Source organism: Penicillium cosmopolitanum, assembly GCF_028827165.1.
Source record: "Penicillium cosmopolitanum strain IBT 29677 chromosome Unknown utg000004l:1.0-4361866.0:1.0-4365735.0, whole genome shotgun sequence".
NCBI lineage: Eukaryota > Fungi > Ascomycota > Eurotiomycetes > Eurotiales > Aspergillaceae > Penicillium > Penicillium cosmopolitanum.
Window position 1 is genome coordinate 4050635 of NW_026622674.1, and position 26986 is coordinate 4077620.

General features: G+C 49.0%; 13 protein-coding genes across 13 annotated transcripts; 6 read left to right on the forward strand and 7 right to left on the reverse strand.

Moving 5' to 3' along the window:
• Positions 1 to 1754: 1754 nt before the first annotated feature.
• Positions 1755 to 2930, forward strand: N7509_002933 (fungal specific transcription factor domain-containing protein; the record flags this gene model as incomplete). Its single annotated transcript, XM_056627570.1, has 1 exon — positions 1755 to 2930. One exon carries the CDS (start codon positions 1755 to 1757, stop codon positions 2928 to 2930), a length of 1176 nt encoding a protein of 391 aa, XP_056493365.1.
• Positions 2931 to 3155: 225 nt separating this feature from the next.
• N7509_002934 (MFS allantoate transporter) lies at positions 3156 to 4968 on the reverse strand (the record flags this gene model as incomplete). The annotated part of the gene is made up of 7 exons (XM_056627571.1): positions 3156 to 3266; positions 3345 to 3440; positions 3514 to 3846; positions 3909 to 4172; positions 4232 to 4487; positions 4554 to 4772; positions 4922 to 4968. 7 exons carry the CDS (start codon positions 4966 to 4968, stop codon positions 3156 to 3158), a joined length of 1326 nt encoding a protein of 441 aa, XP_056493366.1.
• A 412-nt stretch (positions 4969 to 5380) lies between these two features.
• On the forward strand, positions 5381 to 6570 carry N7509_002935 (Peptidase C45 acyl-coenzyme A:6-aminopenicillanic acid acyl-transferase; the record flags this gene model as incomplete). The annotated part of the gene is made up of 5 exons (XM_056627572.1): positions 5381 to 5416; positions 5471 to 5645; positions 5723 to 5868; positions 5922 to 6471; positions 6533 to 6570. 5 exons carry the CDS (start codon positions 5381 to 5383, stop codon positions 6568 to 6570), a joined length of 945 nt encoding a protein of 314 aa, XP_056493367.1.
• An 816-nt stretch (positions 6571 to 7386) lies between these two features.
• N7509_002936 (uncharacterized protein) lies at positions 7387 to 7776 on the forward strand (the record flags this gene model as incomplete). The annotated part of the gene is made up of 1 exon (XM_056627573.1): positions 7387 to 7776. The coding sequence occupies one exon, from the start codon at positions 7387 to 7389 to the stop codon at positions 7774 to 7776; it is 390 nt and encodes a 129-aa protein (XP_056493368.1).
• Positions 7777 to 8410: 634 nt separating this feature from the next.
• On the reverse strand, positions 8411 to 10112 carry N7509_002937 (putative extracellular exo-polygalacturonase; the record flags this gene model as incomplete). The annotated part of the gene is made up of 7 exons (XM_056627574.1): positions 8411 to 8449; positions 8509 to 8583; positions 8633 to 8923; positions 8989 to 9149; positions 9212 to 9270; positions 9334 to 9700; positions 9788 to 10112. The coding sequence occupies 7 exons, from the start codon at positions 10110 to 10112 to the stop codon at positions 8411 to 8413; spliced, it is 1317 nt and encodes a 438-aa protein (XP_056493369.1).
• An 873-nt stretch (positions 10113 to 10985) lies between these two features.
• Positions 10986 to 11852, reverse strand: N7509_002938 (mitochondrial pyruvate carrier family protein; the record flags this gene model as incomplete). Its single annotated transcript, XM_056627575.1, has 4 exons — positions 10986 to 11178; positions 11253 to 11389; positions 11537 to 11552; positions 11656 to 11852. The coding sequence occupies 4 exons, from the start codon at positions 11850 to 11852 to the stop codon at positions 10986 to 10988; spliced, it is 543 nt and encodes a 180-aa protein (XP_056493370.1).
• Positions 11853 to 12338: 486 nt separating this feature from the next.
• Positions 12339 to 12881, forward strand: N7509_002939 (L51/S25/CI-B8 domain-containing protein; the record flags this gene model as incomplete). The annotated part of the gene is made up of 4 exons (XM_056627576.1): positions 12339 to 12424; positions 12540 to 12646; positions 12709 to 12741; positions 12826 to 12881. 4 exons carry the CDS (start codon positions 12339 to 12341, stop codon positions 12879 to 12881), a joined length of 282 nt encoding a protein of 93 aa, XP_056493371.1.
• Positions 12882 to 13101: 220 nt separating this feature from the next.
• Positions 13102 to 14536, reverse strand: N7509_002940 (DODA-type extradiol aromatic ring-opening family dioxygenase; the record flags this gene model as incomplete). Its single annotated transcript, XM_056627577.1, has 4 exons — positions 13102 to 13565; positions 13657 to 13817; positions 13902 to 14074; positions 14225 to 14536. 4 exons carry the CDS (start codon positions 14534 to 14536, stop codon positions 13102 to 13104), a joined length of 1110 nt encoding a protein of 369 aa, XP_056493372.1.
• Positions 14537 to 15254: 718 nt separating this feature from the next.
• On the reverse strand, positions 15255 to 17515 carry N7509_002941 (uncharacterized protein; the record flags this gene model as incomplete). The annotated part of the gene is made up of 2 exons (XM_056627578.1): positions 15255 to 15382; positions 15451 to 17515. The coding sequence occupies 2 exons, from the start codon at positions 17513 to 17515 to the stop codon at positions 15255 to 15257; spliced, it is 2193 nt and encodes a 730-aa protein (XP_056493373.1).
• Positions 17516 to 17729: 214 nt separating this feature from the next.
• Positions 17730 to 17957, reverse strand: N7509_002942 (uncharacterized protein; the record flags this gene model as incomplete). Its single annotated transcript, XM_056627579.1, has 1 exon — positions 17730 to 17957. One exon carries the CDS (start codon positions 17955 to 17957, stop codon positions 17730 to 17732), a length of 228 nt encoding a protein of 75 aa, XP_056493374.1.
• Positions 17958 to 21343: 3386 nt separating this feature from the next.
• Positions 21344 to 22713, forward strand: N7509_002943 (phosphatase PAP2 family protein; the record flags this gene model as incomplete). The annotated part of the gene is made up of 3 exons (XM_056627580.1): positions 21344 to 21409; positions 21511 to 22022; positions 22098 to 22713. The coding sequence occupies 3 exons, from the start codon at positions 21344 to 21346 to the stop codon at positions 22711 to 22713; spliced, it is 1194 nt and encodes a 397-aa protein (XP_056493375.1).
• Positions 22714 to 23227: 514 nt separating this feature from the next.
• On the forward strand, positions 23228 to 23813 carry N7509_002944 (uncharacterized protein; the record flags this gene model as incomplete). Its single annotated transcript, XM_056627581.1, has 3 exons — positions 23228 to 23265; positions 23420 to 23604; positions 23686 to 23813. The coding sequence occupies 3 exons, from the start codon at positions 23228 to 23230 to the stop codon at positions 23811 to 23813; spliced, it is 351 nt and encodes a 116-aa protein (XP_056493376.1).
• A 744-nt stretch (positions 23814 to 24557) lies between these two features.
• N7509_002945 (uncharacterized protein) lies at positions 24558 to 26289 on the reverse strand (the record flags this gene model as incomplete). The annotated part of the gene is made up of 4 exons (XM_056627582.1): positions 24558 to 25362; positions 25438 to 25929; positions 25989 to 26196; positions 26259 to 26289. The coding sequence occupies 4 exons, from the start codon at positions 26287 to 26289 to the stop codon at positions 24558 to 24560; spliced, it is 1536 nt and encodes a 511-aa protein (XP_056493377.1).
• Between the last annotated feature and the right edge of the window lie 697 nt (positions 26290 to 26986).

Sequence of the window (26986 nt, forward strand, 5' to 3'; positions counted from 1 at the left end):
CCAGTTTTCCTCGGATGATTTCTTCTCAAAATCGGAGATTGGTATTTTGGAGAGTTATTACACCTATCTACCATTTTCTGAGCATACAGAAATAATACGCTGGGACCATGGATTCTGTTTATATTAACGTGACGACTAACGACCCAAGCCGAGTGATACTCTTCTTCTTCCTTGATTTCCAAATTGTATCTACAGATGCAGCCAGCGAGGCGTTTTGGTTTTCTATTGGATTTTGCTTCTTGGTTTTATTCTTACTAGATAGTGTTCGATCAAAGGTGTTTCATCTGGAATTGTGAATATCTAACTGCATATTGGAACTTCTAGGTAAAACGCCCAGCCTATCGATCGTTTCTCCTCGTATCCCGGTCAAAGCCCAACACCCAAAGAGACTGCCACCAGCCCATTTACGATCTATTCGGACAAAAGTGCCAACGCAACCACACTCCTCTACCAACGAGGAGACCGCAATCCTCTACTAGCTCGAAATTTGCCAAACCACCACCCTAATAGTCCGAGCTAGTAGTCCCAGCCATCCTGCATTTCATATCCCACAGAAACCCATCCGTAGCCCTTTCAACTCGCCAGGTCAACCTGTTAATAATTACAGAACCGTTTATTCTTGTGTCCAATCCAACACCCAACCAGATTAATCCTTATACTATCTCTAAACTTCAAACAGGCTCATGGACGCCAACTTTTCATTTGTGAAATTGAGACACCAAAACAGCCCTTCATTCAGCATATCCCAGTCTACCAAAGATTCCCTTCTCACCTGCCGTGTCGAATCACCTATAGTTCATCCAAGGCATCATCTGCAAATACCATCACGGAATTCTCATTTAAGATAATCATATAGTCATATAATTAGTGTTGTCTTGGTAAATAGACCTCTCACCGCCTGGATGGGATGCTTGTCCCGCCCCCCCCCCCCCCCAGTGACCCCATCTGTCCCACTTTCCGCTGCACCTCGATGATCTTGTACATTAGTCCAATCGTCGCATCCATACCTCATTTTTGAGTCGATACAGAGGTCAGCACAATGCCAAGAGCCCCTCGGAGCTTGCAAGCTTGTCAAGAATGGTATGTGTCGCGTCTGGGTCCCAGTCGATCTCCGCTTTTTACTAAATGGCCTCAATTCTCAATGCCAGTCGAAAGCACAAAACTAGATGCAATGGTCTTAGACCTCAATGTGATGTTTGCACTCGGAAATGCAGGTCTTGCCACTGGTCTGATAGTCTCGCACCTGGTGGCTACAAGCACCTCTTTTTCGAGGGTTCGGCCTCAACTCTGAGCGGAGATCCCGACAAACCACCCAAAGTGATTTCCATAAGACAGCCCGCAGAAACGCAGCTACAAGAAGATAGCGCCTGTGATCTTCCGTCACTTCCGCTGCGTCGACGACTGATTGATATCTTTGCACAAACTCATCACCTGCTAGATCTTTGTGGCTGCATACATTTGGACCCGCTCCAGGATGAGGGAGTGACAAGCGAGAATCAGTTCTTACTCGAATCGATCTTGGCTCTTTCTGCACTATATATACCACTTAGAGAGGCGCAATCTGACTCCAGATTTACGAGCGCGAAAGGTATGGTGCGCTATTATCGAAATAAGGCGCAGGCTTCGTCTCGGCAATCCTCCGATCAGCCTGCTAGTAAGGTGACCCCTGCTGCCACGTCCACATTCACCTGCTAACTGGGTCAGTCATCAATATACAAGCAAATCTAGTATTGGGTCTTTGCGAGCTCTTAACAATGGCTACATCAAAAGCATGGCTACATATCGGACTCGCTGTCCGCATGGCACAAACTTTGCGAATGCGAAATGAATACAGTGGACGGCATATACCACGCAAACGCGAGATCCGGAGACGAACATTCTGGGCATGCGTCATTTTTGATCGCCTTGTTGCGTACTGCACGTTCCGAACCCAAACCATTGACTTGGCACTAGTCGGGCTACATCTCCCCTGCAGTGATATCGCCTTTGCCTTTGGACACGACTCCCCAGGCCCAAAGATGCATGAGCTCGGAACCCGGCCTCATCAAGATGATGGAAAGTCAACTCTTTCATATTTTGTCAAAACATTCATTCTCTGGTCCCCCATTGCACAGGCGTATGTCGACGGAGGTCGCCGAGTTTCGCCATCCTCTCTTTACGATCTTTCAAGTAGACACTGGCAGAACCTGGCAGTTATCAAAAATTGGCTGGAGTGCTTGCCGGAGGATTTACATTGGTCTGAAAATAACTTGAGAGCACACCTGTCTCTTGGACAGCTGTCGCATTTCACGAGCGTTCACCTCCTCATTCAGCACGCCTTGTTCTTGGCACATCATGAGCATCTTCCGCAGCTCGAAGATTTACCTTCTGACATTTCAAGTACTGCGCTAGCGTCCGATGTAACCAATCCAGACACAATCACGACTTGTATGACTGGCGCCAACTGCGTCATTAATATGCTACAACTCATCGATGCCGTTGTTCCAGGTTTCAGAAGCACACCGCCAGGTATTTGCAGTATAATACCAGTAGTGACCACCGCGAGTGTGTTGCTATGGTTTCAATATGTGAGCCCGCTTGTGGATAGCCTAGTGCAGTCCTCGCAAAGCGATATTCACCGGGCCAGATCAGATGTTGATTATTTACTGTCACTGTTAGACGGCTGGTCCAAAACTTGGGTTTTGGCAAAAGCGTTTGCAAGTTCGATACGGCTTTTGGACGATTTTTATCAGTCAAAATATGGCCGTGCGATACGTGACCCTACGGTAATCGACATAAATACAACGCACTGTCAGTCATTGAAAGAGCAAGGAAACGGTACGGAGTCAGTGGTAGCATCTCCAACCCCGCTATGTGATGGCGACGGATTCCCAGAAATTACAGGCATCCCCAGGGAACCTACTATAAAGTTCGACTCATTACTGGTTTAGTTTTAGAGCAACCCGAGCTGTGCAAGAAGTTTCTCCACATCTTTGGGGATCAGGGCACAGAGGCTACTGAGCAGCAACTATATTCTTGGGAGAATGATCTTGACTTTTCGTGGATAAATGATATGGATTTGTTGGCTGACTCTCCCCTTTGGCCAGATTCAGCACTGCAGCTAGAGCAATAGAGAAGCCTCTCATAGTGGCTGAAATAAAACAATCTAACAATTCCTAGTATACGTATCTAAAGTGGCCGATCTCCTTGTCTGTTCTGTCCATCATAGCCATAATTGTGTCTGTTCGCATATCACCGGCGTCCGCCGCGCTTAGGGACTCATTTTGCTGTTCCCGAATTCGATTGTTCCACATAAGATAGAAACGGAACATTAAGCATAGCAAGAAACATGCTGCTTGACATACCATGAGGGCAATAAAGCCTGAGTCGTATGATGGTGCTTCTCTTTCGAAAAACAGTTGCGGGCCGATAATGTTACCTGCACAATAAGCAATAAAGCTCTGCAATATGATGAAAGTTCTGGTCAACAAAATTTCCCGCTAGCATTAATATTTGCGTTATTGGATCACATACCAATGCGTTCACCGTTGTTTTCTTTGTAAAGCCACCAATGTTGCCAGAAACCATCGACATCAGCAATGGAAAAGAAGCCGAGTTGGCTCCCATTAGACAGGTCCCAGCATAACGACCCCATTTGTCATTTTCCGGTAGTTCACGAACAAGTGCTGCTCCGACAAGTGCAACTGCAAAAGATAGCATCATCCAGAAAGTCCGGGTATTCCGGAAGTAGCTACTCCCGCCAGTGCAAATGATAACCAGGGCTAGCTGAACAAGATATGGCACGCATTGCAGTAGCAAAGTATCGAATGTACTGAAGCCAATCCCAGTAAGAATAATAGACCGGAACTATAAATCATTAGCATTTAAATTGTCTGGTTTAGCATTCGCGTTCATGAAAGATGACTCACAGTTGTTACTCCACCGTTTGGAATATTAGAGCTGAATTGAATAAGAACCAAAAACCAAGTTTTCATATCCATAACAGCCTCTAGACATTGTTCCCACTTGAATTTGTCGTTCTTGATTCCGGTCAGGTTCTCCTGAACTCGCGCCACAGCCTTCTCCCGATCCGAACTATTCAAGAACCATGCATTTGAGGGCGTATCTGGAAGCAGGAAAATATTGCAAATTGACCAGGCAACAGTTGCCCCTCCAAGAATAAGGAATGATGCCTATATTTCCATATTTTAGTAGTCGACTCTCCACTTAAAGATACCGCTACAATTCATACCTTCCACGGCGCAATAGTTTCTATATGCCCGATCCCATAATTAAGCAGCCCTCCAAATAGCCCGGCACATGTGTTTCCTAGAAACCACGCTGCATGGCGAAGAGGCTGCTCGGATCGCTTATAGAACATGGATATGATAATTGTGAGTCCGGGAGCAATTGCCGCCTCAGCAACACCGAGGAAAAATCGTGTTGCAAGCAGCCCACTAGAGTTATGGCATGTGGCCGTCAACATCAGGATTGCGCCCCATGCCAGGCTTCATCCGAATATAATGTTAGAGGTTGTAGAGCAGATTAGGCAGTAATGGTAGAAGTGCGCTCACATAGAAGCCGTAATAAATTTGCCAACTCTCCACCTAACCATCAGTACACCCGCTGGGTAAGATGCCACAAGATAGCCAAAGTAGTATATTCCACTTGACCAAGAGTATTCTTCGCCGGTGAGATTTAATTCATCACGAAGACCCATGATCGCAGTTGATGCAAGTGCTGACTTGTCAAGATATTGGAAGAGATATGAAAGAGCCATAACGGGCAACAAACTGATCAAGAGTTAGTATTCTATCCTTGGGGCCAAAAGAGTTCGCCCTCAGGGTGCGCACCACATGTCCAATTTTCGAAGAATTCGTTTATCTTCCTCGGGGCTCAGGGCTTCATAGGATCCCTCAACTGTTTCAATGTCCCCGCATACCAAGATTCGTCTTTCACCTTCTCTTCCACTTGGAGCTCTTTAGCCATGATGGTGTATTCTTATATAGTACTTTGAGGCAGGCAAAAAGACGAGTAGGAAAAATTGGTCTCGACGCAGAGCTCATGTGAGAGAGAACAAAAACGTAGTATCTCTCGAGGAGCTAACAATTTTATATGTCAGGGCCAAGGCCATATCTTTCATCGTTATCTTTGCTCCCCACTATTGCAATCTACGACTCCAATACAACTTTGAGTTTGCGGGGAAGTCGCTCGGTCCTCCAGCGGAGACTAGCCGGTTATGGGAATTCCTTTCCGAATATCTATACGGGAGCTAACTTTTTAGAGGCGGTCTATCCGCTGTCTCTTGCTTTTGATCAAGTTTGCTTTATTTCAATGGGCTTATAAAGTTACATGACTTCCTCAAGCTCATGGGATTTTTTAAGAACAATTTATGCACAACATGTTGGAAATTACCTGCTCCGGATCACCTTACGAAGTAGGTTGAGAAAGATTATTTTTTCCAGACTTCGAGCTAACCCATGTTTTCCAGATTGGCTTTCAACATGGAAGTCAAGCCAAGGAACTAGTGCACGGGAGCATTGAATTCTACGATGATTATTTTCAGCGAATGAGCAAGATGAACTGGGCAACTGCAGAGGATGTCGCTATGAAATTCCGGCCATTTCTGGAGCAGCATGTACCTCATCTCGTTGAGGAAATGCAGGGTAGGCTGAACTTTATCAAATTTGATTACATTTCATGCTTTCGTATGTATATTTCCTTACTTACTGATGGTTCATAGGAATTGCTGATGGTGCCGGTGTCTCTCTGCCTGCGGTATTTGCTCTCAACGCTCGAACGGAAATTTCAATGGGCATGATGGATGACGGTTGTACCTCATTGGCTTGGAAGGGCGATGCCTTTAGTGTCGCGGGTCAGAATTGGGATGTAAGTCTTTTTCATACCCTGCCGTTATTAATGTCGCTAATATTATGGGACAGTGGGAGGCAGCTCAAAAGGCCCGTCTGGTTATTTTACATATTAAGCCCAATCAGAATGGCATTACACCCCGAGCGAAAATTAGTTTGGCTACGGAGGCAGGACTTCTAAGCAAGAGTGGCCTGAACTCTCATGGCGTGGCTGTTTTCGTCAACGCGATAAAAGCTGCTGGTGTGAAATTCGATGCTCTGCCCATCCATATTGCTCTACGCACAGTCTTGGACTGTGAAAGCCGCCTAAAGGCGATTGCTCGATTACTTTCACTTACATTGGGTACCTCGGGCCATATCATGATCGCGGATAAAACAGGTGGAACATCTCTCGAGTTTAGCCATCTCGACATCATCCAAATGGAGATGACCAACGGACAGATCGCGCATACCAACCATTTTCTTGTCAAACATGACACTGCAGTCAAGGACTCTCACATCTTCCCCGACTCAATCACACGACAGAAGCGTATCATGTTACTTCTGGAGCAAGCCCGTCAGCATGGGCAGGGCATTAAGGCTCCAGCGGAGTCTTTTGAGAAGATGTTGGAAGACGAGGAGGGTTTTCCTACGGCGATCAATAGAAAGTGGAGTCCTATAAGGCAAAGTGAGACTTTATACAGTTTCGTGGCTGATCTCAATAAGCGGACTGCTCGCCTAAGGCTAGGACGGCCAAATGAGTGCGAGGGGGGTTTGGGAGTTCAAGCCTGTCGATCTTTAGCCAGTTGTAACCACTGAATCAAATCAAGCTTCAGTGCGAAAATAACAGAGACTTCGCCCTTTTTTTTTCTCGGCAGATGAAGTAGGACAAAGAGAGACATGATGGCTGAGCTGAGGCTGGGCAGTGTGGACTTCTAGACCTTAGGGATTCCGACATGCTGTGTACAGTGTACTACTCAATTCAGCAACTTGAGCATGAGCAGACATACTATGTTCAAAAAGCAATGATAGCCGAAACGATTTCAGTATGCTCTACTAGTGCGTTCCCGCAGTCACTGTAATACTGGTAAAGGTGGGTTGTACGGTACATTATCAATACCGTGACAGTGAAAGTGGTGCCGTGTCTGGCGGGCCTGTTCAATTTAATATGGTTAATGTAGTTTTTGCTAATTGCAGCCTTCGGGAACTTTGACAAGTCGGATGGTATAAAGCCGGCCACTAAATGCTGTCAAGATCGCAGGTAGTTCGAATTGTCAAGGATTGATATGGTAGATGTGGAGAGTGCAAGACATTCAAACCAGGCTTCCCATGTAGTTATTGGCTGTTCTTGCATGCTTGATCATGGTAATTATGCAAAATCCCAGAGCTAATTTGCAGTTGCAAGTAACTATCGGATGATTCCGCTCGTTTCAGCCGCATCGACCTATACGAGACCAGTCACATGATCCAAAATGAGTCAACAGCATCTGACAGCCCCGTCATCTTGATCCATTTTCCTCCCAAAAACACTTCTCACAGTCTCATAATAATTGTCAAAATGATTGCAAAGGGCTTATTAACAGTATCGGCGCTGGCTGCTGCAGCTGCATCGGCAACATATGCCGGCACCGTTTATAAAGAAACACGCCGCACAGATTCCCGGCGGATGACACGTCAAAATACTGTTCCTGATTCACTTCGCAATTCCAAATCCGTCAATGAAATTGTTGATCCCAAGGGATGCTCGACTTCTTTTGACACACGGTCTATCTCCATCGACATACCACCTCATCGACGAAATGTCTCGGATGAGGAACTGCTCAGTAGATTTACGAAGGCTTTCTTTGGGGGAGCTGTGATTCGCCCGGAAAGATTCGTCCTTCAAAATTTGACACCAAATCTTGTCAATTTCTCAGGTAGGATTCTCGAACCTCATGCATTCGGGTGATGTCTTCGACTAACCACAACCAACAGCCATAAATTCAAAGGACGCGCCCCAAATATGGCGCGTGGAGCAAATATCAGATTCCACTTTTCTGCCGACATACACAAAGATCTTTGGCACATTTCAAATTATCGACTCACAGACTCATTCCCAAGCCGATTCCTCTGAGGGAGCGGAAAGCTACATCGACATCGGATTTGGAAAGGACCAGTCTTCTTTCGCTGGACTTCACCGTTTTTCGGCTTTCAGGCCCACCTCTGAATCGCAGGACCATGTGATTCTACAGTTCGCGTGCCAAGTTGCCTCTGGTCCAAGATCAAATTTTGTGGCATCTACCTTACAATATACCGGCTTTTTTCATAGATTCTACGCGGACTTGCTTTTTAGGGAAAGTGTTGGTCAAGTTGAGAAGTGGCTACATAGTCGTGACTAGCGGTAGTCGGCATCATCACCCTGTATTTATAGAGTTCAGATGTGAGTTCATCTGACTCAATGGAGGAAATCACTGCTCAATCATCAAGAAATGTACATAATCAACCCCCCCTCTCTGGATATAATTTGGAAATTATTTGTACTTCTTCAAGGCAAGGCAATCGTACCCCTCCCTCTTAATGTCAATACACGAGAAGAAGCAGCTCTAAGCAGCGCAGTTTACTTCCAGTAATGTGTCATCAACCTAGAAAGAAGGTTCGTTAGAGAAGTTAACAACATACTGAACATGCCAGGAGAACTCACATTGGTGCAGACAAACTCATTATCACCATCCGGGCTCTGAACATCGATGTTCGTAGCCTTGATATTAGAGCAAACCTGCAGAAATCAGAAACCACACTTTCATTTGCTTCTTGGGTTAACTCACTGTCTCGCTCGAGCAAACAACAGTACCAACATCAGGGTCATACTTGCCCGACGTTGTACCCTTGATGTTCGTGAAAAGAATATCGGAAATTGTCAACTCAGAAGGATACTGATTGCACAGAGTGAGATTCTTCTGTCCGTAGCACTGGGTCACCTCAATGGCATAGTCGACGTTGTCGATGGTCATGGTGTCATAGGTAACGTTCTTCACACTGCCAGAGCCACCTCCGCCTTGGAGGTCGGTCGACAGGGCGGAGGAAATGCCTGGCCAGACCTTAATGCGAGCGCCGTCCTGGAGTTTGTCAGTATTGAAGTGAATATAGAGCATACATCTTGCTTGACTATCTTTGCACTCACAGATGCATTGAACATGGAAATGTTGTAGATGAGAAGATTCTCCACAATATCCACTTCACCTGGGTACTGGCCAAGTGAACCGACGGAAATACCGTGAGAGCCATTGCAGTGGAGGTTTTGAACGATGATCTCAGTGGCGTTAGGCTTAAAGGAAACGCAATCTAAGAAACATTAGCTTCCACGGACTTTATAAAACTTTCGCAACCCTGCCTATGTGTCATACCATCTCCATTGTTAATAACCGAGTCTTGAATAACAATATTCGACGAGCGGTATAGATCCCTGTCAACAAACACCCAATTAGCTTCAACGCTCCAAACATCGCATTCTCAGAGAAAATCTCACCATCCATCTGTATTCTTCGCAGTATTCTTGCTCTTACTGAATCCAGAAATATCAATGCCCTCGAAAAGCACATTCGACGAATTAGCCACGAAGTGATACCACTGCGGCGAATAGCGCAGCTTAAGCGGACCAATAGTGCCGCCCTGCAACCCAATAACGCCCATCAGAATCGGGCGCAGGATCAACGCATCTTCAGCATAAAGATCGTACCAGACCTGTCCGTTACCGTCAATAGTTCCGCCGCCGTAGACATTGACGTCTTCGCCGCCCAGCTGGAAGAAGGTCGTTGCGTTTTGGTAGATTTGCTTGAATGCGTTTTCTTGCCAGTAGTCTGTGTCGTTGGTAAATTGAATTGTACCAAGGACCTCTGTTAATAAAAGCCGATTGTTAGCCTGGATATCTCTTCTTCAATGGGGCCCCGGCTTGGTGCTATTTGCTATCAGATTGAACGTACCGAGATCCACATGCTTCAGGAAGGTCATATCCAGCGCAGTTCCAACTGTGTAGGTCTTATCTTCGTCGAAAACAACCTTGCCGCCGTTATTACATTTGTGCAGCGCTTGCAGGATATTTTTCGAATCGTCGACTCCCTTGCCGTGGTTGGCGACATGGCAAGTGCGTGTACGAGCTTGACTAATTGGCAACGGGCGAAAGGGGTGGTGAGGCTTGCAAGCGTCGGTTCGAGAATATTTCTTTCCTGGTGTGGATTTTCCCTCGGCTGTCATGCCAAAAGAGAGGAAAAGACCCAGAGCCTGGGTTAATGTATTGGAGATCTTCATTTTGGGTCAATGCTGCTGATCCAACAGTATATGATGTGATTGGCCGGGAAGTTCTCGAGTGACAGGTTCGCCACTTGTTTCGAGCAGCTCTTGACTTATATGTACAATTCTCCAAAAAAAGAGAAAAAAATCAATAATTATAACAAATGCGCTCTCCCTTGTCTGCAGGCCTCGTGCGACGCGCTAGCAAGGCCCGTAGTCGTCGGCTCGGCGGGGTAATCCGCAGTTCATCCGGGGAAATGGCATTGTCAGTTGTGGGGGAGGCTTCGGGGACTATGCTTTGGCTGGCGTATACGCAGGCACGGCGTACCTTTAGCGAGGTGGTCGGAGATTAGAAGACACTCTATTCTGGGGATGGTGGGAGGTTTCTAGGGGTTGGGGATATCCGATAGGAGGAATATCTGCGAGAAGTTTCACCGATTGGGAGGAAAATCCCGGGAAAATCGTCGGGGGTGGGAGTCAATTGTGGCAGTCGGCCTTCGATACTAACCCTGGTAAAGTAAACAAGGCCTCGATCAATTAGAGCCTACTTCTTCTTCAATGCTAGCTTTGAGGGACCTTGCTATTGCCGGTATGGGTTCTACACGAAGATAATGGCTCAGTCGCTTACGCTTTGCGCTACTGGCTACGGTATACCTGCTGATTCGGTTGGAACAAAATCACTGCAATTTATATGTACAGCGGGCTTTCATGGAAAAGGTCCGCGCGGGAATAAGTTATCGAGGATTCACAAGCGAGCTTCCATGATTGAGGAGATCTCAAGTATCATGCAAGGCCTCATTCCCTGGCAATGCTCATCCACGCAGGGCCCGTCCAGAAAGACCTTCTAACCCCTGCGCCATCCTCCGTCTGCTCATCTATGTACCAAGCTTTTTAGTTGGACTTGACGGCACCCTCGACGGCACCCTCGGCCTGCTTGGCGGCAGACTTAGCAGACTCGGCAAGATCCTGCTCGATATCCTTGGCAGTCTCGATGGCGGAGCCGTCCTGGCTGCGACGGTACATGATGATACGGGAGACCTGGACGACACCAACGCATCCGAGGAAGAAGTTAACGGCGGCAAGCCTGCAGAGTGAGATTAGCGAATGCGTCATCGCGGACGAACCGAGATATCGTAGAATGCAGGATATTCGACATACAGAACGTTACGGGGCTTGATGATCAAGCACCAGCGGGTCCAGATGGCACCAGTTGCAGTCAGAGCACCGTTCTGGGTGAGGGAGAGCTTCTCAGCAGGACGGTTGAAGTCGGAGATACCGGCGATGACCAGACCCCACTGTCAGGAGTCAGTCAGCATTTCCATTCCACGGCGCAGTCGATATAGTAGGGTAGGTTTATCACGGGTGAATCGTAGGGTATGTCGCATGGAAAGGTCACGGGGGGAAGGGAATATCAAAATGGGATGCTCGAATCATAATCGTACCTTCATAACGGGAGCCCTGTTGAAATGACGAGGTTAGCATTCCACCATCCTCTGAACCCCCAGCTTACCGTTGTGCTGGTCAAGCATCGAATTTATAAGCTAGAATTGACAAGACTCACCAGAAATGCACAGTCTTCACACCGACAGGGCTGTTCCACATGCGCTGGAAAGTGCTCTGCTGCTCCGCGGCGCCGGCGCCGGCTTCGGAGCTCTGGAAGCGCCAGCCCTGACCACCCGGCCGGCGGAATGGCGCAGAGGCATTGCGGAAGGACGCGCGAGCGTTGTTGAAGAAGCGGAATCCCACACGAGACGACATGATGGTGGAGGGGAGAGTGATGTGGTTGAGAGAAGGTCGTTGGGGCAAGAAGGGCGGAAGCGTCCGGTGATCGGGGGGTGAGTTTTCCGAGGGCGAACAATAAACCACAACGATGATAGCTACAGAAACCACTGAGAGGTACCGTAAATCAAGATGTAGCAGCAAGAATACAATGCAATTACCGATTAAGAAGGCAATTCAATTCTTTTCAAATTGGAATGTCCATCCGGTCGTATCTCGAGTCTTGAAGTGATGATGTAAGCACACGCTAGTCCGGGATAGGTAATTTCTAACACCTCAGGCAGCGATATCGGGAAAGGACTTGATGCCTTATGAATCAGGCATAAATCAGGCAGAAACTCTCAGCCAATCACCGCCCCCGCGAATAATGCTGCATCTCCCTCCGAGAGACTTGGATATCATCCACTCTTGATACTCTCTCCTCTCCCCTCCACCTCCCATACCCCCCCAACACCCACATCCATCATGTCTGGCAAATACGTCTTCACCAAGGGCCTGAAGGAGCTCCGCTTCCTCTTCTGCCAGACCTCCGAGCAGAGCGCCGCCACAAGGCAAGACTTCCCTTCGCTCCGAACCTGAACCCGACCAGCCCACTCCTACCATCCATTCCCCATGCCAATGGCTGTCAACTCCCCTCTACACAGGCTAACAATGCTATCCAAACAGATCTTTCATTAACCGCGCCTACCCCACCATGAAGAAGCACAACCCGCACACTCCCATCATGATGCGCGAGGCCTCCGGCACCGAGCCGCGAGTCTTCGCCCGCTATGGTACGCACCGCGACACACGCATTCGAGAAGATACACCACTAATGCAACATCAACTATTACAGAGCTTGGAAGGGAGAAGCAGGAGGCCCTGTCTGGTAAGTTTACCCCGGATGGTGGCTCGTCGGAGAGTGGGAGTCTGTTGAAATTGACCGAAATTGACCCGCTAACTTTCGGAACAGGACTCTCGGATTCCCAGATCGAAGAGCGCATCACGAACCTGGTCAAGCAGTCATAACCAAATATTCTGCCATTCCCCATTTCGCGTTTCAATTTATTCCTCTACCTCCATCCTCCATCCTATGTGTATCTATAGATGAAATCGAGCCCTCATCAAAATCAACATGCAATCAATCTCTCTACCTTTTTACAACTATGGCTGGAGACGAAAAAGAAAGACTCGAAAAGAACCCGAAATTATGCTATTAACAAGCAGCACTAGCAGCACTACCACACCACTACAACGAACTACTAGCATTCACGTCTCCAAATCGAAACTGCGCCCAACTCATACTCCCCTCAGGAAGCGTCCACAATCTCTTCCCCAAATCATCACCCGCCGCACCCGCACCCACATGAATAGGAAGCAAATGATCAAAGGAAGGATGCGCCTGTCTCGCATCAGGTCGATCAAGCAGCTTCGCCATCTTACCCTGCCGCTCCACCGGATCAGACACAACAGCCTCCTTCAACGCCTCGTCGAAACTAACCGCATACGGCAACGGGGGCGCATTACCACCTCTCGTGAAGCGCAGATCGCGCAGGTTGTGCACCGACATTCCCGAAACGATAATGAGGATGTTCTTCTCGCGCAGGTGCGAGACTGCTTGGCCGAGGCGGTAGTGTTGGTCTGGGTCTTCGGAGTTGAAGAGGGAGACTTGCACGATCGGTACGTTTAGGGGGTTTGTTTCTGGTTCGAAGGCTGGGTGGTGGGATTTTTGTTAGCTTTCTTTCAAGTTCCTCCTGTCATTCATTGCTAGCACTGATGCCTGCGTGATGTATAAATAACATACCGCACTTGAAACTAGCCCAAACACCATGGTCCAGTCCACGCTTCACGCCCTTCGCCTCAATACCCGCATCGCTCAGTGCGGCTAGGACTTGATCTGCGACTTTCCGGCTTCCGACGTTCGGGTATTTCTCATCGTAGTAGTGATCCGGGAAGCCGTAGAAACTGGGTCTTAATTAGCGATATCCTTTCTTTTCTCTCCCGCTCAGATAAAGAAATCTCATCTAAGAAAGGATAGTATGAACATACTCATAAATCAAATCCGTCATCTCGGCCGTATTCACATAAATCTCATCCCGACCACCCTGCCAATGCGCAGAGAAAACAACCACAGCATCGGGCTTGACTTTCGTCGTGATTTCCTTGCCGATGGATCCTAGTTTCTTATACGCCGGGTGGCCCGTTTCATACATGACATTGGGCTGGTGGGAAGTATTAGCTCAGTCCTGCTCTTTTTTTTGTTTCTCGTGCTACTCCGTTCCAAGTTCAATCCATAGTTGCATGCATTCCAAGCCAACCGATCAACCAATAGGGAACCTGAATTCAAAGAGAGAATGGATGGATGTACATACCCCGCCATGGCTAAGAAAGTAAACAGGTGTCTTCATAATGGAAGAAGATCCAGATTTGATCTTTGTATCAGCCTTCACGTTCGATCCTGTCGCAGAAGCTGTCACGGTCGTCGCAGATCGAACAACCCGCGAAGAAAAGCGGCGGAGGATATACAGATTGGCCGGGTCGATGAGAGCTGCTATGAGTACAGCTACCACTAGCGCAAAAAGTGACAGCAGTATTTTTCGGCTGGGCGTGTAAGATGTCACTGGCACGGTATGTTGCTGTTGGTGGCTCGAATGATGAGACTGTTGTTGATGTTCCGAAGACATATATTATCAATCAGTGCGAGTGTCCGAGTCAGTGCGAGATTCATACGCAGGGTCTTATGTCTTCGAAATATAAGGAGCACGGAAGCCAGTGGCGCAAGATGGAAGACGCAAGATGCAAGATGCAATTACTCAGGCTTAGCAAGAAAGTGCTGGTGGTCGGGTATACGGGGATAGATGGGTGCCGATGCCAGCAGCCGATCGGAAGGGTGTGTCAGCGCGGAACGGGGCCGCTGGTTACACTGCGTAGCACTACTGGTTGTATGTGTATACAATTAGTACTAGTAGAGTATGATGTTATTGTACCGATTGTACTATAGTATAGAATAAACCAGGATTTCCATCCATTCTATTGATGTAAATGCAATATAGTGCAGCCTCCGGGGTATTTTTAGGCTCCCTTCCGATCATCAGGCGATCGCAATCATGATCATATCGTTTCCGTAGAGTATACACACCCGATTCAAAACAGGACAAGAGGAAGTAAACAGCTAGCCAAAGGGGGGAAAAAAGCATCATCAGAATAGAACCTGCTGGTCGGTCGTATTGTTCGGCTCGGCCAGCAGAGAACGTGGTGAGAAGGGGGAAATAACTGAAATGGAATGGAATAGTACATCAAGCGTCGTTGGTCATTAAAAGTTACATGAGTCTAGTTGGGTGAGACTAGAAGAAGGCATAGCAGGTATAGTAAGGGCAGGAGATGGTGTAAAAATGCCCCTGTTTACATCACGACACAGTCTCCATCGCTCTGCTTGTTGACAGCCGAGCGAGATAGACGGGTCTTCTGCATACGCTGTCCGCCCTTCTTGAGGTCTTCAAGACGCTCACGGGCCTTGGGGAATCCTTGTGCTGGGGGAGTATTAGCATATATCCTATCCCGGAGAAAATCGATGTGGTGTGTTCTGCTTTCAACTTACCAGCTGCACGCCAATACCAGCGCTTCGCATCCTCCAAATTCGCAGAAGCCCCGATTCCCACCTCAGTGAAGTACCCCATCGCATATTCCGCCTTGGCAAGACCGGCCGTAGCGGCCTTTCGAGCCCATAGATACGCCTCTGTATCGTTTTGTTGCAGAATCCCGTCGGAGCCAGTCAGATACCAGCCACTCAGAGACAGTTCACTCTGATGCTCTCCCTGGGCAGCGGCACGAGTATACCAAATAATGCTCGTACGATTGTCGATCGGACAACCCAGCAAGCCATACTCATAAGCGTTTCCCAAGCGGAACTGGGAAAATTTGTAGCCCAGTTCTGCGGCCTGGTGGAAGAGTTGGTTTGCGTATTGTTCGTCGCGGATGATAACGTCGTTGCCGCTGGCACTCTGGTACATCAAAGCAAGTTCATGGAGCGCGTGCGGATTCTCTGCATCGGCACGCTCGGCTGCTCGCTTCAACCATGAAACACCTTCGCGGGGGGTGCGTTGTTGGCCAAGAAGTCCCTTCAGGTTGATCATGCCCATCTTATACATCGCGGGTGTATCGCCTAGAGATGCAGCTCGCTTATACCACTGAACAGCCTTGAACGGGTCCCGCTTGGTGCCACCACCCTCTTCCTGGCCGATCTCGCAGCAGACTGCCACACGGTACGCGGACTGTGCGTGTCCTTGCTTTGCGGCAGATTGATACAGAGAGAAGGCTTCCCTGGGGTCCATTTCTAGACCCATCAGGCCCTCGCCATAGCAGTCGGCGAGGAAGAACTGAGCCTCGGAGTATCCAGCCGACACAAGCTTTTTGATAATCTTGTGCGCATCGACATTATACTTTTCCTTCGTCTTGGCCTTGGTCTTCGGGTCCAATCGGCTGTTGCCGTCCACAAGAACCACAGCAGCTTCGGCAAGCTTCTTGGCCAGCAGGAGCTGAGTCGCCTGATCACCGGGATTGGAGCGTGCCTTTGCCTGCAACGACTGTAATTCCTCAAGCGTAACTGGTGTATGCGCCACGCCCATTCCATCTGGAGGCATGGGGCGTGGGGTAGCGGTAGCCGGCGCCGGCGCCGAGGCTGGGGATTGGGGGTTGTTGTATTGGCGAACGGGGGCCGGTTTGGCAGCTTGGTCGTGGCCCGGTCGGAACGGCACCGGCACCGGGTGATGCGGAAGAGCATCTGGGTTGTGCTCTTGCGCTGGCGCGGGTGGTGGCGCGGGTTGATAAGGCGGCTGGTTGGCGTATGGGGCATGACCATTAGGAGAATATGGACTTGTCTGTTCGTATCCATACCCCGAACCATCAGGCTGACGCATTCCTGGCACTGGTGGCGCATCTTGCGGAATGTCAAACTGGAAGCCCGCATTTTCAAATTGATTAGGGCCATCGCGGAGGTTAGGCTGGGACCTCGAACGCGGAGTCCCTGGTCCAGAATCCGGGGAAAATGCAGTGTATTGAGCTCCCCCGGAGGAGGGTGATGTAGGCGTTTGAATAGTCGGCTTGGGCTTGGGGGTTGTTTCCAGTCCCATCTCATCAATCGGACCCATATTGTTTGACGGCATGGCATCGAAGTTGGGCATGTCGTGGTCATCCTCAGCAGGTGCGCCGCCAAAGTAGCTATCTAGGAAGTCCTTGGGTGCGTAGGAAGCACGATTGACGGGGTCAGGCGGGATCATGAGACCGGGATCAATGTCGTTGACTGGGCGGGTGCGCGGTGGTTGGGGTTGGCGCATTCCACCCGCGGTGTTAGGACGAGGAGGCATCATCTCGCCCATTGGACTGCCTGGATAATCGTGTTCGGGGTAGTCCGACTGGGGTGGGTATATCATTGGTGGCTGCGCGAGAGGCATCGTGTTACTTCGCGACGGGCCTGGCATAGGCCCATTTGGATCGGGGTACGCGCGATCGGGACGATCTGGCCGCGGCCGTGGAGCTCCGGGGCCCATGGGATATCCTCCTCGGCCACGGCCTGGCGGCATTCCGCGAGGAGGGGGTTGGCGCATGTCCGGGCGGCGTGAGTTAGAGGTATGCGGTCGAGGAAGGGGTCGTCCGTTGATATCCATGGCAGCCATTCCATTTTCTAGACCCCGAGGGGGAGGTCCTCTGCGGTCTCTAGGGTCTCGAGGGTCTCGATGATCTCGAGGATCCCGGGGGTCCTTAGGATCTCGAGGAGAAACGGCGGGAAAAGGGTTGTCGAATCCGGGCGGGGGGCGGCCGTTTGCTTGAAAGTGTTATTAGATAGAACTCAAGGGACTCCAGTGATCGCGCGCGGTTTACTTACGAGGTTGTCCTCTGCGCTTTTGCGGGAGGAGGTCTGTCACTGGGATGACCGCGACCATTTGGGGGACCCATGGGTCGACCAGAACCTGGTGGTCCTGGCGGGCGCATGGAGCGCGGTGCGTTCGACGAGCCGTATGGACCCGGGGGACCGGGGGGACCAGGCTGATAACCATATGCCGGGTCCTCAGGAGTAAGATCGGGTGGGTAGTCACCAGCGCCGTACATGTCCCCTGGGCATAGGGTGCGGCCCCCGACGCCGGAGAGGGGGCGTACTGCCTCATCGGCGGCGGGCGCTGCGACGACGGAGGGTATGCCATGGCGCAGGCTCGCGCAGGCAGAGCGATCGCTCAAGTCGAGTGGAAAGGGTGAAGCCGAAGTCGAAGTCGGAAGTTGGGGATGGGAGGTTTGCGAACGACTTTGCGAATGGCCTTGGGCGCATGCAAGGAGGGCCAAGATGACTACTTCGGATTAGTACTGTTTGCGCACGAGACCACGTGTGATTTGATGGGATGCGATGTGGTGTAAAGTAGAGGGTATAGTATGAATAGGATGACTTACCGTGAAAGTGTAAACCACAGTAGAGAGTCGAGCAAAGCAAAGCCCAGAAAGCGAGGCAATTCACGCGGGGAGTGGAATTTGAGGGGGGAACTTCGGGCGGCAGGTGACTTCCCACTTTAATCAAACTGACCAACTGACCCACTCACCCGTCATCTCTCTACACTTCACTTCACTTCACTTCAACCCTACCAGTATGACTTAGGTGGGGTCAACATGTTATGAATCAGTTTCAAGACAGTCCACTGTACCAGGCTATGCGCCTCTCCACTGATGACGCTTTTCATTCTCCTTCGTTGTGGGCAAGGCGCGCGGTTACTGAACTCGGTCGTGTACCGCGCTGTGCCTGACGATCAGGGGGGCTGCCGAGTCAGACTGGGCTAATGCAGCCGACCAGAATGCAATTTGTCCAGAGTATATTGATAGCAGAGGATTATATCCAGAATGAGTACTCTCTACTCTGTATTGACTACCCTTCTTATAAAAGGGTAGTAGTCCCTTCAGTTCTCTCCACTACCAACCACGGCACGGCTTGGACCCTGACTACCCTGACTGGCCCGTGAAGAATAGGAAATTACATGCTGATCGATGACCAAGTTAGGGCTTCCTGTCACACCTGCTTGTCACAGCTGCCCACATGAATTCGCCATAGAGTACTACTAGTTAGAGTACTACTAGTAACCACACGGTGCCCTAGGTGATCTGCACATAATTCGGCATTGATCAAATCAAGCCGATGCTCGGGGTCGGCGTCCGATAATGCCGAAATCTACACTCTGAGTGCAAGTATACTATCCAGTGGAAACTACATATTAAGGATTGCAAAAATACTAGTAGACCTATTGGTTGGGGAAGCCCTCCATCCCCTAGAACTTGACTACTAGTTATGTCATTAATAGTAACAATCTCTTCGCAACTTGAACTTGAACCTTGGGCCTACTAAGGTTGTCAAATTTGACAACCTTCCCAAGTTGGTTAGACTCTCTCAGTTGTACCTGCTCAGCCACAGTTCAACCCACCGCCACTATCACCGCCACTCCTTGCACCGCCATATGCCATCTCAGGCATCCAAGACATTAGAGTGGCTGTGTCTGAACCCGAACCCGACTCCGACGGTACGGAGCACGGAACACGGAGCACGGAGTACGGATAGTCGTAGAATTACGGAGCATACTAATCAACCCCGATCCGCCGGCTCCATGACTTCAGGCCGAGGTACAGTTACAGTGGTACGGGACTGCCGCGGGTCTTCTAGAAATTCCACGTGTGGGCTTGCTGAAGGGCTGTTTAAGCTTGGAACTAGGTGCCCAGGTGCGCTTCTGGCGGAAGTCTAATCGACAATGGGGCTGACGATGTGTACAATTTTGTGTCTGCAGGTATAGATCAATAAATGATTTGGGAGGTGTCAGTGCCTCTCCTATGCCCTGCTCTGACTCGAATTCTCCATCTCTGCGAGCACTCTGCAAGCACTCCGCACTAAAAACTGAATCGTGACCGAGCTGAGTTTTCTATTTTCTACCGATCGATCACTGTCTCACCCACGTTCCACCTGTAGTGCCACGTTTGTAAAGCACTAAAGTAGTCAAAAAATTGGACATACGAGTATGTGAGTACTAGCACATCATGACGAGCAGGAAAAAGTTGACTCTTCATTTAATTGGTCGCGTGCCCAGACGACTACTCCGTACTAGTAAGTAGTAACTAGTCGTGTGACACCCGCTAGCCAGGATCTCAGATGTCTGAGAGCAACAAGGTACGAGTACGTACTTGTACAATTACCAAGAGCTCATGGCTTGAACACACATAAAAGGGGTCCGTTCCAGGGTTCAATTTTCCATGCTCTGGTCTTCTCGGATGGTTCTCTCACTCACTCCGTGTGCATAATCGCCAAACCGTTTATGCTGAGATCCACCGAATGTCTCGGCGGAACGCGATGGCGCGCCAAGAAACCCTAAGTCTCGGCGCAGGAAATTTCCCCATTTGATCCATTCGATCAATCCAATAATTATGCCCCAAAATCTCCATTCCATGCAATAGTATGAAGGATTCTGAAGGGTTTCCCCGAAATGTTCCTATTTTAATCTAGTCCAGGGCTTTCCTTCCCTTTCCCCTTTTTCCTACAGGGTACGGGGTATATACTCCGTACTGGTACAAGCTCTCATGCAGTGCACTCGCTTACGGCCGAACGAGATCTCGGCGGAAATTATACTAGTAGAAATTATGCGTACGAGTTCCCCGGTATCCATCGATCAGGAAATACATGAATACTCGTGGACACAGAGTTTGAGGAGCACAATGTCAAGCAAAGCCAAGATCAATCAGTCAGCGGCACTCCCATCTCTCCGCGTCCGACTCCGATCCGTCCCCCCCTTTCTCGCGCAAGGATCAATCAAGTTTTATTAAGGTGTTCCAGCCTTATCGGATCGCGGATCATCATACGAGTACGCTCGAGCCAGTCAGATTTGGGCTAGCGGCGCCATCAAACACCCGGTGGTTCCGAGATGGATCCCAATTTGGAGACGGTAATCGTATACGTATTCGTGCCCGACTTCCATTGGATGCAACTCCATGTCAGGCCCGCCAACTTGCTTCTTTTTCACTTCCTAGAGGTCGGAGAACGGAGTTCTGGGTGAAGAATGACCCTACCAGGCCCCCGCTCTCCCTTCCGCACTAACCTCCATCAAGTATTCAAGGAGTTGCGTGAAGCGGACTCCTAACTCCGGCTTTTCCCTCCCCTAAATAGATGAGTGCGAGCCAATGAGAATTGTCTTGGCCTTGGACGCGTAGGTGTTGAGCATTTTTTTCCCCATTATTTCGCTTTCGTTTTATTTTCCACCTCGAGAGGCGCTGTGGTGCGTCTGGGCTGAGCACTTACATAGTACATACGCCCGCACCATTGATTTGGCCTTGGTGTCGATCATTTCGACGCTGGCTTTGTTTTCTGGGCGGACCTTTCATAGTTTCCTACTTTTCATCTTCTCTCAAGACCATCCTTTTCTAGACTTGGTTCCTTGTTTCCCCTTCTTTTGGCCTTTTCTTTGGCCTATTTCTTTCTCATGTCGGAGTCAACCCCAGAGCTGGGAAAGCCTCAGTTCGCGTCGCACTCATGGCTCGAGCCACTGGTACGTTTTGCGTTTGCCCGCTACCCTGAAAGGAGGAGCAGGGCGGAGAGACAACGAAGCTTCGATTCCAATCAGAATAGTTTGCTCACATACCACAACAGGTCGTCGTGACCATTATGGTTGGCTCATTGGTACTTAATCGACGCAAGAACTACAGCATCTTCGGCGGAGGCAACAAGTCACAGAGCGAATACTTCAACCCTATACCTAATAATGGCCGCGACTCATCACCCCCTTGCCCACAGAGGCCGGAGACATTTTGCGGCATCCCTATCCAAACCCCGGACTCGTCCCGCTGGGCAGATCACATCCACAGCCGGATTCTGTGGAAATACCCTTTCTTAATCGAGATGTTCTATTGGGCTGTTAATTATCTTTTCTACTCCGTCACCAAGGCCATGTCACAGTGGTTGTTGCCCGCCCAGATCGAGGTCGTGCAGGTTGCCCAACAACACGGCGAGGATATTCTCTGGTTTGAGCATGAATCTTTCTTTAGTTGGATGTTTCCTATCCAGGAGTCGGCCTATCAAAGGTTCTTCCTGGACCATGCCCCGGCCATGATGACCTTCTTCAACCGCATATATTCATTGGTTCACATTCCAGGCACAGTGCTGTAAGTTTTCTCCAAATTGTGATCACAACTCGACATGTTTCCCCCATGCTAATATCATATCTTGATGGCGGATAGATTTCTTGGCTGGTTCTACCACGAAGCTCCCGATGCCAACACATTCGCCATCGCCCGTCGCACCATGACCCTGGGTAACTTCCTCGCCTTCGCAACCTTCTGCGTCTACCCCTGCATGCCACCCCGCCTCCTCCCCGAATCCTACGGCTTCTTCGACACCGTCCGACAAGAGCATGCGGAAAGTGTCTGGGTGAACAGCAAATCCGTCAACCAGTTCGCCGCCATGCCAAGTCTGCATTTCACCTACGCCTTTTGCATCAGCAGCACTTTCCTCTACCATTCCGGAATCCTCCACCGTCTTCGCGGAAAGCGTGTGCGTAGATCGCCCGCCTCCCAAATCATCTATAGTGTACTGGCCGTGCTGTATGCCGTGCTAGTACTCAGTGTTATCGTTGCAACCGCCAATCACTACTGGTTAGATGCTGTCCTCGCGATGGTGTCGGTCACTGCGTGTTTCTTTGGAAACCGCATCCTGCTGCTCCTCTTGCCGGTGGAGTACTGGATTTGCTGGATTCTGCGGATCGCGAAGCCGGCCCCCAATATTGGGAAGCAGGATGATTGGAGGGAGGCTGAGTCGCCTCGTTACCGGCCCATATCGAATTATGATTTAGAGTGATGGTATACGGTTATGCTATACTATACTACTATACTAATTATATACTAGGGGATACATGGTTTATATGTATATGCGGATATTGAGGTAGATATATAGTGCAAATATAATTTGCGGAGGATGATCATGAATCATGAGAATCATGATCATCCTTCCGACCCAAAAAGTGGAGTTCCGAGTCGTGCAAGGCTGTCACATTAAACTACTAGTAACCTAGGGTAGTAGTACTGTGGATGACGATCTAATGCTCTCAGAGTCGTAATATTCTCTATTCACTATATGAGATCTTTCACCAGCATGTGCTCTTCAAGTTGTTTTAGCTACGTTGAACCTACTAGTAGGTATGTTCCGTTGTACTAGTTATGCATAGTAAACATCCATCGGGTACACACCGCCACACCGCCACAGCTCCTTCACCGCCACAACCGGCAGCAAATGAGAGCCGCGCCGATCGCGATGATGTCCGTCTCCCCCGACTCCTCCGCCCAAATAACATCCCACCCATTTCATCGCCAACATGTCTCGCGCGGGGCTATGGTTCAAGGTCATTGCAGGGTGAGTTATTTCCAATCATCATTCCAGACAGACAGAGCTGCAATTTCAATCCCAACCGTAATCGCAACCACCGGTCGCAAGCTCGAAACTGTCGCAGAAACAGGAACAGAAGCAAGAAAGAAGGAAAGAAAACTGACCGCATCACCCATCACAGAGGAATCCTGATCTCAATCGGAGGCCCAGCTTTCGTCGAATACATCCGACCCACCGACGAGGAACTGCGCAAGCGGTATAATCCGGATCTCCAGAAGCGCGCAGCCGAGCAAGGCAGTCGGCGCGAGCAGGAGTTTGACGACTATGTGACGAAGTTGAAGGAATGGTCCAAGTCAGATAAGTCGAGTATGCTCTTTTCCCAATCGCGATCAGGCTGTGCCCTGGCTCTCTCATGTTTTGCAGAATGCTAACTCGCTGCTCTTCTAGTTTGGTACGCTGCGCAGGAAGAACAGGATCGGAGACGGGCGGCTGAGGAAGCGCAGCGCTCGCAGGTGAAGGATCAGGCTAGGGCACAACGTGAGGAAATGCGCAAGGAGATGCAGGGAGAGAAATGATTATCTTTGGTGAACGGACCCGTTTCGGCTCCTATGGGTTGATGCTGGAGCCGGGACGCCCAGAACCGGACAGCGGACAGCCTTGCTCGTCAGTCGTCCTGTCTTCCAGTGCCACCAGGGATTCTGGGGTCTGCGCATAGTAGGGCCTTGGTATTTCCAGGGTTGGATCTGACCTCTACAATCATTACGGCGTGTATGATACCAATTGGTGTATTCGTTGAATGCCTTTCAAGTTAAGGCTTTGTATTATATTCTTTACGATCGCATCTCCGTTCAATGAAAGCGTCCAAATTCAGATTGAAAGTGTGAAAATTGCATAGGTGATTTGATTTGCATATCTATTGAGATTGAGTAGTAGTTACTACCTGGTACATACCCTATTTCCTCTGGTGGATAGGGTTCTAGTCTAAAAGTCCGTATGGATCTTTGAATCTTTGATATACTGTGCTCGAAAAAGTTCGACAAAGTCTTATTGGTACCTGGATAGTTGGAAATTAACTAACTTGTACAGACAAAGAAGAACAAAAAGACAATTCTATTATTCGGCTGAATAATTATAACGTTCTGAGAAATGAAGCTACCAAATTCAATAAAATAGAACCACCGATATTTCGCATAAAGCGAAGTAGGTAGGAGTGAAAAAACCCAGAGCAAACGAGCCATTGGGCCTGATTAGATACCCAAGAAGAATTATTTCGTTTGTAGATTTCCTTTCAAAGGACTCGACTCGCCTCGACTCCATCATTAATCCCACATACTGGCATAAGGCCAGCCATCGAGTGTATCAGGTTGAACATAACGCGATAGTTCTTCAAGGAAATAATCCTCCGTGTGATAGACATTTCCTAGAGAACCTGGATTATGCGGATCAATCCCAGGAGCATTGTCGAAGCTCACCACTGGCATATTGACAAAGTAGTTTGACGATGTATCGATATTTTTGAGAGCATTGTACATATCACTAGCAGTGGCGTTCTTAAGGTAGGCCCCAAACGTGTTCTGGTACCAGTCGGCTGATTTGGCGAATTGAAGCTTGTCTAGACCAAACTCGTCAAGTTTGTCTAGACCCCTAGGATTCTTGATACCTCCTCCTTCTCCTAATGCGGCAGCGGATTTTCTGAATGACTGGGCCATCACGAAAAAGTAGCAAGTGCCGTCTCCATCTTCACCATCATCGCAGACTCGAGCATCATTAACAAGATCATGTCCACGTATCTTGAAGTCTCCGAGTTTTTCACCATTGATGGTACGTGTGCCCTTTGCGATAAATACCTGATCCTTTCCCCAGACCGGATTGATGGCGGAAGCGGCGAAGTTTTTATTCAAGTTTTCCTTAACGTCATCCCATTCCTCAAATGGAGCTGCAAACATGCCATCTTGAAGCACGCTAGGGGCGCTATACGCGTAATCATAAAAATCCCTGCCCATGTCGCTGATACTGGTACCAAGGACTTGCTTGCCAACGGCTCCAATAACATTTGCTAGAACGTCAGTGGATTTTTTAAGGGTTAATTCGAGGTCCCCGATATCTGAAATTTCCTCCTGAAGACTGAATAGGCCATCTGGCTACTAACGATCCAAAAATAGAAAGAAATCTAGCCTAATGAGTATGCAGAGAACTCACAGTTCAGCAGCCGTGTCTGAGGTTGCTCCCGCTATACCTGAACCCATTGACAATGCACCTCCAGCGACCGTAACCACCGCTGAACATGGACCACAAACAGCAAGGGCCCCTGACAGCATTGTCAAAACAGAACTCGCAAGAGCAAGACTGTTAGAAGTGCTATCCTCGCTGGCCTTATCGTGCTTGAAATCGTCCACGATTTTTGTAGCTGTGGTTCCTATGCTGGTTCCCACGTCATTTATAGTGTCCTGCATCGTGGACGGCCATGAGTGGAAATTCTCCAGGGCACTGAGGATGAAATAAAACATCGGAGTCCAAAAATCATTCTCATAGGATTTGCAAGTTGAAACATCAAAATGAGAGACAAGATCGCAGTCCCCGTTGGCTTCACATTTACCTGATAGGTCAAGTATGTTCATCAAAAAAGTGACATGGGATGCATCATCATTAACCTGATGATTATGCCAAATGTCAGTGGGGAATTGAGTCCAGCTAAAAGTATTATTAGCTACGGCTTTTCTGGGGGCTTATCATGATAAATGACAACCTACATATTTCCCGTTTGATTATCGACACCAAACGTATTCCAAGTAGTTTGATTCATACCACCGTCTCTGCAGACCTCGCCAATTTGGAATATAATGTCCGTGGGGGTAGCAGTTGCAGTGGCTTCGGTGGTGCTACTCGCTTCGGTGGTACTGCTAGCTTCGGTGTCGGACCGACGTTGATTCCCACTGGGGATACCCAACGCTCCAGCAACTATTTGAGATATCATTAAAACAAGAACCCACGATTTGGTTCATTGAGGGGTTAGGGCTGACCAAGCAGAGCACAAAGCAATATTTTCTGCATTGTGGATTGAAATAACGGATTAAACTCGAGCCTTTCTATAGAGAGAAGTAGCTTAGTGAAAAGAAAACGAGCTGGTTGATGGTTATTCTTGTAGAGAAAGGGCCTCTCATTTATAGATTCACGAGGATTTGATTCACCATAGACAATAGCTTCCATTGTTCGAAACGTGTGCCTGGATATAGTCCCATGGGGGCTAGGATTTCTCTCTAGTCTGGTTGTCGGTCGCAGGTTGTGTTTCTACACATCATGTCCTATTTGGGAAATGCAGATGTTCACTTTGGGGCCGACGGGTGCACTCGGTGAAGCACTAGGGCGTTGAAGCAATCAGCAATGCAAACGAACTCCACATCTTGGCAGCCCCGTCTTGCCAAGAAATATTATATCTCCGCTGCGCATTATGTCCTGTTCATATTCCATGGAGATATGCAACTTCTTGGCCATTTTGCACGTACTCCTCGCACGCAAGTCATTGGGTCGAAAAAACACAGGACAAATGCTGTTACATTCGCAGTCATGCCTTGTTATAGAAATGCAACGGCGGGGCGTTCCTCTTTAAATCAGCCTCCCGAGTCTCTGTGTGGTGCAAAACTACTAGTACTTGTTTTGATGACGGAATGCTGTATTTAACCCCCAGTGCTTTGCTTGGTTCCCGACATTGTTCCAAGACTCGGAACCCTCCAGGCCTTTTTTGATTCAA